The sequence below is a fragment of the Bombina bombina genome, chromosome 7 (assembly GCF_027579735.1).
Source record: "Bombina bombina isolate aBomBom1 chromosome 7, aBomBom1.pri, whole genome shotgun sequence".
In the NCBI taxonomy this organism is placed as follows: Eukaryota; Metazoa; Chordata; class Amphibia; order Anura; family Bombinatoridae; genus Bombina; species Bombina bombina.
The window spans coordinates 331863446-331876561 of record NC_069505.1 but is presented as its reverse complement, the minus strand read 5'-3'; the positions used below and the strand labels follow the sequence as shown (position 1 = coordinate 331876561).

Sequence of the window (13116 nt, the reverse complement as noted above, 5' to 3'; positions counted from 1 at the left end):
GAATTCATGGCAAGATTAATACAGTATGTTATCAAACAGAACGCCTCATTTTCCACTTCTTGATAAGAGTTTGAACACTGCAGATTTGCATTCTCAATTCCTTGGATATCTTTTTATATCCCTTTCCTGTTTTATACAGTTCAACTACATTTTTCCCACAGATCCTTTGACAATTATTTTTCTTTCCCCATGACTCAGAATCCAGAAATGTCAGTGCAGCACTGGATGAAAGATGCAAGGGTCTGTCAAGAGTCAAGAAACTCAATGACCTTTTATACGCACACACTAATTACAAGCAAACAGATCACAGGATAGGATGGTTACCTTTAATAACCATTCAAACCCCTTTGTGTCAACTTGTGTGCATGTTATCAGGCCAAAATCACCAGGGTATGTAAACTTTTGATCAGGGTCAGGGTCATTTGGGGAGTTTCTGTTGTCATTATGATTTAAAAAGAGTAAACACAGTTGATTGATAATAAATGGCTTCAGCTAAACACTAACCATGAGTGAAAGAAAAGTTTTTGTGTGTTATTCATATTCTCTGAAAAATGGCCAAGAAATCATAAATTCTGCCAGGGTATGTAAACTTATGAGCACAACTGTGTATATATATATATATATATATATATATATATATATATATATATATATATATATATATATATATATATATATATATATATACACATATACATATATATATATATACACATATACATATATATATATATATATATATATATATATATATATATATATATATATATATATATATATATATATATATATATATATATATATATATATATACACACACACACACAGTTGTGCTAATAAGTTTACATACCCTGGCAGAATTTATGATTTCTTGGCCATTTTTCAGAGAATATGAATAACACAAAAACTTTTCTTTCACTCATGGTTAGTGTTTAGCTGAAGCCATTTATTATCAATCAACTGTGTTATATATAGGGAAAAAGGGGCAACCAGACGTGGACTCCTTGCTCAGTGTGCTTAGAGGAATATAGCTACACCTCACTGACGAGGCCCAAAGAAGGCTAAAATGATTGTCTGGGGTTGCTGTGTTCCTTGTTCAGAGAGGAATTGCCTGGTTTTTCGGCGCTGGACTGACCGTAATAGGCGGGATCAGACTGATATACTACAGGAAAGTTCTACTCTGTGAAAAGCATTACTGGGCTAAAAGAAGCTGTCTCCAGGTGGTAAATCGCCGTAGAACAGACTAACAATGGTATTGAGCTGGTTGTTCGTTCCTGTGAGAGTGCTTCTCTCCGTGTGTGTGTGTGTGTGTATATATATATATATATATATAATTTTACTAAATAAGTACTCTTCATATCCCTTTAAGACACACAGTAGAAATCATAATAAAACTACACTGCAGATGTAAAATAACCCCCCTCCACCACGCAAGTGGGCTTAACAGGGGCATTAAATGGGTGTAGATGAAAGTTCTTCTCCAGGTGTAGTGTATTATCTAAACATTTTCCCCTGCAAATCTCAATGTCCCCCCCCGCGATCTGAAAAGTGGAGAAATTGTGTCAAAAACCACTTGCTAAAGTAAAGGCGTTTGTAAGATACTAAACTCTAAAATCACTGTAATTTGATTTTTATTGGTTACAGTATTTCATGTTTAAAGTGGGTCTCGTGCTAACTTTCTCCTCAGTGAAGTTTCCCTTTCTAGTGATTTCCAGTACATTCTATAGGAGAAAATTTGCAAAGTTAAGATCATCTGATTTAGAGATTGAGAGGAGAAATCAAGAGAATAAAAAAAATCAGTCTAGTAAAAAAAGAGTACACGAAAGAAAAAGATTTAAAAGAAAAATAAATAAATATATATATATATATATAGAAAAGTATAGTATACTAAAGTCTGTGAAAGAGAGATTAAAGGACCACTCAATGCAGAAGAATTGCATAATTAACAAGTGCATAATAGAGAGACAATGATTTAACGCCTACTCTGAATTTCAAATAAGCAGTAGATTTGTTTCTGACAAATTTATCTTTTTCACCCATTCTCCGGCCCCCTGTATCATGTGACAGACATCGGCCAATCACAGACTAGTATACAAATACCCTGTGTGATCTTCTGCACATGCTCAGTAGTATCTTGTTTTCCAAAAAGTGTGACTTTAAAAAGACTGTGCAAAATTTGATAATGGAAGTAAATTGGAAAGTGTCTTAAAACTGCATGCTGTTTTTTAATCTTAACAGTTTATTTTGACTTGAATATCCCTTTAAATAAAGACTGAAGAAATAAATGGAAAAGAAGAGATAAAATTAACCACCTGAGTTTTCGAAGAAAAAGGAATAACTTAGTAGTAAACAACCCAGGAGGGAAGAATGAGCACTCTTAGTTCTTATTAATAATATATTTTTTGTTACATAAATATTTTGCAAAAAATAACCTCTAGACACCAATAGGCACAGACAGAGATTCCTGGTGTATAATGCACCAAAGCATTTTTTCCCCTAACCCAATTTTAACATATTTATGCTCATAAAGGAACCTCTTCAGACAGTAATGAGGCATCATACACAGTAAAGTTCTAAGAAAGAATATAGGGAACATGTATGAATTAAACACAGATGGCAATATAAAATGATACATTTTATATATAAAAACGCTGCAATATACTTTAATTATTTATTTTGTCCCCTTTTTGATAATTCCATTCTGAAATTGTGAGCTTTTCAGTTCCTGTTAGAAATGGTAGTGCAGAACACTATTATATCCAATACAGCCATTGGCTTGTGACCTATTTATAACTGTCTCTAATTGGCCACAGTAGAGAAGGTAACCTAAGTTACAACATGGCAGCTTCCATTGTTATAGACACTAAAACTTTACTCTTATTTTGTCAATATTTAAACAGCTAATGAAACTTTTAAAAATACTATAATACATATTTTTAGACTAATCTTTTCATCGAATGCATCATTCTATCTAGCATAGCTTTTAATGAATGAAGATGGCCGAATGCATGGGGGAAGTTTCCATTCTGTTACAGGCCAGTAGCGATCATTAATACCAATAAGCTAAACAGATTGAGAGTATTTGCAGCATTCCTCAGAGGGTCACATTTACTCATGCTTTCTTTTTCCCATTCTGAATGGGTCATCGGTAAAGAAAGTTTTAGAGTTTGGGGTAAATAACGTTCTATAGCTGTGGACCTCTCTAGAGTCACCAACAGATGCACTAATTAAGATTAACAGATTGATTTAGGTTCTTATGTGAAGACTTGCAACTTCAGCAACACATGGACCATTACTCCTCAGTAGGGGCTGTCAGCAGGCAACGTCTATCCAGATTAATTTTCAGGTTTACCATCCATGAAACCAACACTCCAGAAAATGTCTAGTAAATATTGTCTGAGTTTAATATGTTTCTTTTCTTTTTTTTTCTACTCACAAAGGAAGTCACAACACTTTTGTAATTCCCAAGTTTAGTATTGTGTACTCAATGTATTGTGTAGGAAAACAAAATATCTTTATGACTAAGAGCACAAAAAAAGTTAATTTATTTTGGCAGACTTTAATTGCAAAAACTAAAGCGTATCTTTGATTTCAAAGGACTTGTTTTTATATTTTCAGATAGTGGTGCTTCAGACGCCTACCAGATCTTAAAAAAAAAAAAATCTTTTTTGTTCTTCTAAACAGAAAATTAATTACAGTAACATCAATTAACTGAACTCAGAGATATCAGCAAAAGATGCAGATATCAACAGCTCCTATTTTACATAAGCAATTTCTGAATAAAAAAATAATAAAAAAAATTTAAGAACGAAGCAAGTCAATGGAACCAGATGAATATCTAAATGCAATAGGTTCCTGGTATCACAAAACTTGCATACAAATTAATAATTACTTGTACCCTGGCACAGACAGGTCTACTTAAATTTAATGGCTGTATATAGTAGCCTTTTCTTTTTGTAAGGGAAAGCATCGAGAGTTAGTTGTCACAGTTTGAAAACAAAGATTGAAATTTCCTTTACCTTGAAATAGCATTGTTTGGCTAAAATCACTGCGCATATCGTTCCGACAAACAGCTTGAACTCTGAACAGGTAGAGGATGTCAGGCGAAACATGGTTAATAACGGCTTTCTGTAAGTATAAAGAAAAAAAAATGGAAAAGAAAAAAAAAAAAACATTTTAGTAGCCTGAAATACTATATTTCTAAACCAGAAAAATACATTACAGGTCACTAGAAGCAACATTATCCCTTTTCCCCCTTTTGCCATATCTAGATGCAAATCACATCTGCTGAAATGTTTGTCCAAAAGAGTTTTTAAGTCCCTAAATAGAGTAGAAGGTATTAATTTTAAACTGTCATCCATGTCATTAAAAAAGCAATTTTAACAGCTCAATAATGCTTGCCTTCACAAAGAAACGTCTAAAAATATTTACGCGGCCAATAAAATGATAGATAGTTTGAAACTATGTATTTTTCAGTTGTTTGTCTCCTTTAGCTTTTATGTGTTTGTTTTTTTTTATAGCGTAATAAAACCAATAGTGGAAGCGCTTGAAAGCCCGTGCCAAAGTAACTAGCATAAGGTGTCTCTGTAAATAACTAATTTGCTACACACCTTCTTCAATTTTCTCTTGAAGTATAACATTCAAATGTCCTTTATTAATCATACTAAAATTAAACAACATGAAGACTTCTGATATACAAATAGAAGAGGAGTATGCAGTATATCTACTTAAAAAAATGAATTTTTGTAACATTCTGATAAATTAAATAAAAAATAAGATGAGTATTTAAAATAATAAAAAAAAAAATAGCTTAGAAAATATGTAGTTTGTATTTTATGAAAATTACAAGCCTAACCTTAAAGGGATACTAAACCGATTTTTTTTTTTTCTTTCACGATTCAGATAGAACATGCAATTTTAAGCAACTTTCTAATTTACTCCTATTATCAATTTGTCCTCTTGGTATCTTTATTTGAAAAAAGCACGAATTAAAGCTTAGGACCTGGCCCATTTTTGGTTCAGCACCCTGGATAGCGCTTGCTTATTGGTAGCTACAATTAGACACCAATCAGCAAGCAGTACTCAGGTGCTGAACCTAAAATGGGCCGGCTTCTAAGTTTTCATTCCTGCTTATTAAATAAAGATACCAAAAAGAACGAAGAAAAATTGATAATAAGAGTAAATTAGAAAGTTGCTTAATTTCGTGCTCTATCCAAATCACAAAAGGTAAAAACTCTTACAGGCTATTTAATATATATATATATATATATATATATATATATATATATATATATATATATATATATATATATATATATATATATATATATATATATATATATATTTTATTTTTTTTAACCAGCACAGATGTATAGTGTGATAACTTTCAAAAGTAAAGCCTTTATTGTAAAACTTAAGACTATACTGTCACATATCAAGATTCAAATGTTTTAGATCAGTATTTTTGTTATGTAAAAATGCTTTCCATGTATGATACTAAAACAAATTGTGGGCAGAATTGGGTAGAGCTATGACAGACGTAGTTGGGCATTCTGTGGGCTGAGGGAAACCAGGGCATTTAAAAAAAGAGAAAAGCAGTGAGTCAGAGATCCCAAACTGTGACAAAACTATTATTTATGGGACAGTCGAGAGCTCTGATTGCAGATGTAAATCATTTCCTGCACTTATCTAATAGTCATTATTTGAAATGTTGGAATATAAGGGTTCCAAATTCTGTAGTATGCACTAATGTTTCTCTCTCTGAAAAGTGAAAAAACATCAATTTTATGAGGTAAATTACACTAAAAAGGAAGTCAAAAGTACATTCTATTCACAATTGAAATGCACATTAAAAGGGAAATTGTACATTAAATGTTTCTTTGCATAAATGTTTTGTAGATGATCCATTTATATAGCCCACCTGGGGGTGTTTTTGTAAAAAATATATAGTTTTGCTTCTTTTTAAATAACATTATGCTGATTTTCAGACTCCTAACCAAGCCCCATATTTTTAGATGTATACTGATGTATACATACTTCAGTTTGTTTTTGTTTCACCATCACTTAAAAGGGATAGTAAATTCAAAAGTGCTCTCAGCTCCTTTCATTGGGCGTCCCAGCCTAACCTTATCAACAGTGCTAAATTGGGAGCTTCTAAGTACATTTTGAAAAGGTTTTAGACTTGATTTTTATATCAGTATCTGTGCCTATTATTCTTTATAGTAGTGTCTATTACATGCTGATAAATAAAAATTGGTGTATACTGCCCCTTTAATACATTTCAATTTTCAGCAAGAACTTTTGAAATATAAATTTAATAATTAAAATGATGCTAATACAGGCTATAATTGTTTTAGTGATTCACTTTTTACATACATGTTAACTGTACAGTATTCATTGCTCTCTATTATCAGTGAAATCAGAAATCAGCAATAGCGCATGAGTAAACAGCTATAGAAATATATGAGGGTGGTGGTACTCTTACTATTGGTTGTACGGTTCACCTTAAAGTGACATAAAACCCCCAAAATGTTCTTTCATGATTCAGATAGGGAATACAATTTTTAACAACTTTCTAATTTACTTAGTTCTATTATCTAATTTCTTTCATTCTCTTGGTATCATTTGTTGAAGAAGCAGCAATGCACTACTGGTTTCTAACTGAACACATGGTTGAGCCAATGGCAGTCAGTATCTATATGCAGCCAACCTAGGTTCTTTGCTGCTCCTGAGCTTTCCAAGATAAACCTTTCAGCAAAGGATAATAAGAGAAGGATGCAAACTAAATAATAGAAATAATTTGGAAAGTTGTTTCAAATTATATTCTCTATATGAATCATGAAAGAAAAATTGTAGGTTTCATGTCCCTTTAAAAAGGATGATTATGATCTAATTTTGTAATTTAAATAGAGCAGTTTGAAAAGTGACTTTAAAATAGATCACCCGCATTACTGTTTTTTTGTCTTCATATTTTAAAATCTGACAGTTTTACCATCACTTAAAAGGGATAATAAATTCAAAAATAAACTTTTAAGACTTGGAAGGAAAATGTCATTGTCGATATCTTCCCAACTTTCTTCTGTTATCTAGTTTGCGTTGTTCTCTTTACATCTTTTGATGAAAAGCATACCTAGGTAGGCTCAGGAACAGCAGTATACTACTAGAAACTAGCTGCTGATTGGTGGTTGCACATAAAAGCCTCTTGTTATTGGCTCCCCTGGTGTGTTCAGCTAGCTCCCAGTAGTGCAATGCATTGCTGCTTCTTCAACAAAGGATACCAAAAGAGTGACACATTTGATAATAGAAGTAAATTGGAAAGTTGTTTAAAATGGTATGCTCTATCAGAATCGGGAAAGAAAAAATATGGGTTTCAAGCAGGGATGGGCGAATGCGTTTATATTCAAATTCGAATGTTAGAACAAATGTTATTGTAGAAATTCGATTTACATAGATATTGACGGCAGATAAGAGCCATAGGCCCAGCAAGTCTGCCCCACCTTACCTAACAGTATAAACTTATCTAGTTCGTAGGATAGCCCTATGCTTGTCCCATGCATTTTTAAAGTCCCCCACAGTGTTTGTTGCTACTACCTCTTGAGGAAGTTTATTCCATAAATCAATCACTCTTTCTGTAAAGAAGTGCTTCCTCAAATTACTCCTGAATCTACTACCCTTTAGCTTGAGCTCATGACCCCTTGTTCTTGAATTTTCCATTTTATGTAAAATACCCACAGCCTCAGTTTTACTAAACCCTTTAATGTACTTGAAAGTTGCTATCATATCACCTCTTTCCCTTCTCTCCTCTAAGCTATACATATTTAGGTCATTGAGCCTATCCTGGTAAGTTTTATTTTTTAGACCATGTACCATTTTGGTAGCCCTCCTTTGCACAGATTCAAGTTTGTTAATATCCTTCTGAAGATATGGCCTCCAGAACTGCACACAATACTCAAGATGAGGCCTAACTAATGATCTATAAAGTGGTATAAGAACCTTACTATTTCTGCTGCAAATACCTCTACCAATACATCCAAGCATTCTGCTAGCCTTACTCGCTGCCTTACTACATTGTTTACTAAGTTTTAAATCATCTGAAATAATAATTCCCAAGTCCTCTTCCTCGTCTGTAACAGTCAGTAAAGTGTCATTGAGTCTGTAATTAACATTTGGATTTTTCTTCCCTAAATGCATTATTTTACACTTTGCTGTGTTAAACTTTAGATCCCAGTCGTTTGTCCAATCCTCCAATTGTTGTATATCACTTCTCATTTTGTCTACCCCCCCTGGAACATCCACTCTGTTGCAAATTTTTGTATCATCTGCAAAGAGACATACTTTCCCCTGTAGCCCTTTGCTGATATCGCAGATAAATATGTTAAACAAAACAGGCCCCAGAACTGACCCCTGAGGAACACCACTAGTAACAGCCCCCTCTGCTGAATGAACTCCATTTACTAAGACACTTTGTTTTCTGTCCTTAAGCCAGCATTCCACCCAGTTCACAATTTTTGAATCTAGACCAAGGAGATATAGTTTGTGAATAAGTTTATTGTGTGGGACGGTGTCAAATGCTTTGCTGAAATCTAGATATGCTACATCAACTGCTCCTCCCTTGTCTAATACTTTTGTTACATAATCAAAGAAGTCAATTAGATTAGTCTGACATGATCTCCCTGAAGTAAAACCATGCTGATTTTGGTCCTCTAAATTGTTTGTCTTTATGTAAGTCATAATTCTTTCCTTTAAGAGGCTTTCCATTAATTTCCCTACTACTGAAGTTAAACTAACTGGCCTGTAGTTGCCAGATTCTTCTCTACTGCCCTTTTTATGAAGAGGTATTACATTTGCTATTCTCCAATCATCTGGGACAGCTCCTGTTAATAGTGACTGATTAAACAGATCAGTTAATGGGACAGTTAGCACTGAACGAAGTTCTTTTAAAACCCTTGGATGAATATTATCAGGACCCACTGCCTTTGTAACATTTATTTTTGATAATGCTAACAAAACCTCATCCTCTGTAAAAAGATTACTGTTAAGCTTGTTTCTATTTTGCATAGCATCCCTTAATGTAGACATTGTATCTTCACAATCTTTAGTGAAAACAGAACAGAAGTAATCATTGAGACAGTCTGCAATCTGCTTATCTCCTTCTATTATTCTACCATCAACTGATTTCAATTTTACTATTCCTACCTTATTTTTTCTTCTTTCACTGATATATCTAAAGAATGTTTTGTCCCCATGTTTTACTGACTGTGCTATCTTCTCTTCTGCATCAGCTTTAACCTTCCTAATTAACTGCTTAGTCTTTTTTTGTTGGAGTCTCCATATTTTCATATCATCATCTGCTTGTGTGTGTCTGTAATTTTTATAAGCTATCTTTTTTGTCTTTACAGCATGTGCTACTTCTTTGGAAAACCAAATTGGTTTCCGCTTTCTTTTACTTTTACAGACATGTCTAATACAGTGTGCGGTTGCATCTAAAATGGCACCTTTCACAAATTCCCACTGTTCTTGAACCCCTGTAATAAGATTTTTCCCCTTTAAATAGTTTTTTAGGTATTCTCCCATTAATGAAAAATCTGCCGTCCTAAAGTCTAAAACTTTTGTTTTAGTCTGGGTGTACAGTTCCTGAACATGAATACTAAACCAAACAGATTGATGATCACTGGATCCTAAGTTCTCACCTACAGACACATCTGAAACTGTATCACTGTTTGTAAGTATTAGATCTAATATAGCTTCCTTACGAGTTGGTTCCTTGACTAATTGTTCAAGTGATTCCCCTAGCAGAGATTCAAGAATATACCTGCTTCTAGCCGATCTAGCAGAAGGAATCTTCCAGTCTATATCTGGCAAATTAAAGTCCCCCAGTACTATAACCTTACCCTTCATGGTCATTTTGGTTATTTCATCTAATAACAGATTGTCCAGTTTTTCATCCTGCAATGGAGGCCTATATACAACCCCTATTCTAAAAACATTTTTATCTCCAATTTCCAAAGTCACCCAAATACTTTCCACCTCATCATTTGTTCCTACAATTTCAGTAACCTTTATATTTTCATTTACATACAAAGCAACTCCTCCACCTTTCTTTCCTACTCTGTTCTTTTTAAATAACCTGTATCCAGGTATGACTATGTCCCAGTCATGCAAATCATTGTACCATGTTTCTGTTATAGCTACTAAATCCAAGTTGTCCCTAGTCATTATTGAAATGAGTTCAGTACATAATAGAATGTTGATAAGAACGATTATTCTTAAAAATTCGATTTTCAAACGTTATTTACAGTTTTCGATGTCACATTCGAATGTCACTTTCGAATTTGAATATTACATTTATAAAACACAATTGTAGACTAGAAACACTATTTCGAATTCGAATGTCACATTTGAATCGAATATCACATTCGAATATTACATTTAAAAAACACAGTATTAGACAAGAAATACTATTTCGAATTCGAATGTGGCATTAAAATTCAAATGTCACATTCAAATTCAAATATTACTTTTAAAACACAGTATTAGACTAGAAATACTATTTCAAATTCAAATGTAGCATTCGAATATTACAATTATTAAACACAGTTGTAGACTAGAAATACTATTTCAAATTTAAATGTCACATTCAAATTTGAATATTACATTTCGAAATTGAATGAATACATAGCTAAACATTCTATTATTCGAACGAATATTTTCTAATTTTATTGAAAAATTCGAAAACGAAAATTCAAAAATAGAATGTTAGAATGTTATATATACATTCGAAATTCGGAACGAACAAATGTATCAAAATTCATTTTAAATTTCGAATTTTTAGAAACATTCGCCCATCCCTAGTTTCAAATCCCTTTAATGTTTCCAAGTCACTATTTGATTAATACTAATTGGAACAGGAGATTGAATATTGACCAGAAATCATCAGTTCATGTCCCTTTTTAAAGGACTTGCTTTCTTTTGTATTTCTTTTTGAATAAGCATGAAAATTCATATATCATCAGTTATTTGTAGAGTGCCAGGAGATTCTGCAGCACTAAGTCTGTATGGTTTGAAACATATTGCTACAAAATGTAAGCAAATTCTTATGAAAATGTGCAAAATATCTAATGTATCATAATGTAGCTGAATATTTCTTAATGGTTGTGAAACTAAAACCATTTAACATGCATCAAAAAATATATACATGCATGTTAAAAAGACAATGCAATAGCATTTAGTCGGACCTTCAAATGAGTATTAGATCTTTTTCTGACAAATTTCAGTTATGTCTTTTTTCCACTCCTCCTGTATCATGTGACAGCCATCAGCCAATCACAAATGCATATACATATTCTGTTAATTCTCACACATGCTCAGTAGAAGCTGGTGACTCAAGTCACTCAAGTGTAAATATAAAAATACTGCGCATATTTTGTTATTGGAAAGTTGTTTAATATTGCTGCTCTATCTGAATCATTAAAGTTTGAATTTGACTTTAGTGGCCCTTTAAATAAAAAAATATGTATTTGTTTTCATAAAATATATTTAAATGTGTGAAAGACACAGCAACAAATAGTGGAGATTATCTAAATATAATATTTATGTTTGCCTTCCGAAAAGTATTTTCTATTTGGTGAATGTACTGCATATCCATTAAGGATTACATTATGTTTTCAAATTGTTATGTGAATAATGTATATTAACTTGTTTTTTTCCCCAATTAACCTAATCAGTTTCTTTTTCTTGGCAAATAGTCTCCAAAGAACATCTGTTTTTACAAAGAAAAGATTTGGGAACACCATAACCTTGGGTGTCTTTCAATTGATTCCTTCTCTATTTTGTGAACCAAACCATTCTTGTACGTGTCCCAGATAACAAACGTCTGGTGGGAGAATTAAAAATATAAATGAAAATGAAGAAGAAGAAAAAAAAAAATCTTCATCTTGACACTATATTGAAGAAATTATTGAACAGGCCCGGAGGAATGATTATTTGAGAAACAAGAGTAAAAGTCATTAGGAAATGTATTCTTTGGAATTGCATTTTTCATGTGCATACACAATTACTAATTTCATTATGCTACAGTATTCTTTTGATTATCATTAAATGAAGCCCTTTCAAACCTGGAAGTGTCGCTTTGATTTTCTGTACGCTAGGACAAATGCAATGCTTATAAATTTCAAAAGGGGGGATTTTTTTTTTAATAATACAGAAGAAATACATTATCTTTACATTTAAAACACTCACTTATGTCCTTTCCTGACTGTCTGTAATGTATAAAGTGATGACAGTGCACAATTAATTTGAGTCATTTGGTAAAGTAATTTGGAAAGTAAAATATGAAATTTTCTTATGCACATATAAGGGTAGCAATTATAACAGTTTGCATGAAAACGGTTTAAGTTATAGCGGTATACATTTATAACTAAATTAGCAGAAAATGTGGGTTTGTGCACAAATAAACTCTGGCGAAAGATCGCTCACTGGTTCTGATTAAATAGATATAAAAGAGCAAAAAGAAAATGCTCTAAGTAGTGGTCTCAAAGTACCGGGGGGGGGGGGGGACCAGACGTGGAATCCTTGCCCAATGTGCCTTAGAGGAATATGGCTCCACCTCACTGACGAGGCCCAATGAAGGCAGAAACAATTGTCTGGGGTTGTCATGTTCCTTGTACAAAGGAGAATTGCCTGGTATTTTGGCGCTGGGCTGACCTTAAATGTGGGATCAGACTGATATACTTCAGAAAAAGCACAACTGGGCTAAAAGGTTGCTCCTGGGTGGTAACTTGCCATAGAACAAGCTACTGAGCTGTTATTCATTCCTGGTAGTGTTTTTCTTTCTGTATGCGCTTAAAGTACTGGCCCTTGGGCCATATGTGTCTCTGAATATAGTTTAATTTGGCCGTCCCTTGTTTATTATTTGGCCCCATCATTTTTTTTAGGGTTCCAAGAGGTGTATGTTCTATACAGGCACTCACAAGATAAATATAAAGACAAACATGCATTGTCCAGTGTAGACTCCCATTATGCACTGCTTGGATAAATATCACTTTTTATTCAGTCCCAGAATAATCACTTAACTTGGCATTCACAAGATAAATATACACTGTGTATTTCTATTGTAGA

The 13116-nt window shown here is 33.0% G+C and overlaps 1 protein-coding gene across 1 annotated transcript in view; it reads right to left on the bottom strand.

Annotated features, from left to right (window-relative positions):
- Window positions 1-13116, bottom strand: part of PTPRG (protein tyrosine phosphatase receptor type G) — a 979702-nt gene that overhangs the window by 320292 nt on the left and 646294 nt on the right. The window contains 1 exon segment of the mRNA XM_053720987.1: window positions 4020-4128. Coding sequence (XP_053576962.1) covers window positions 4020-4128 — 109 coding nt within the window.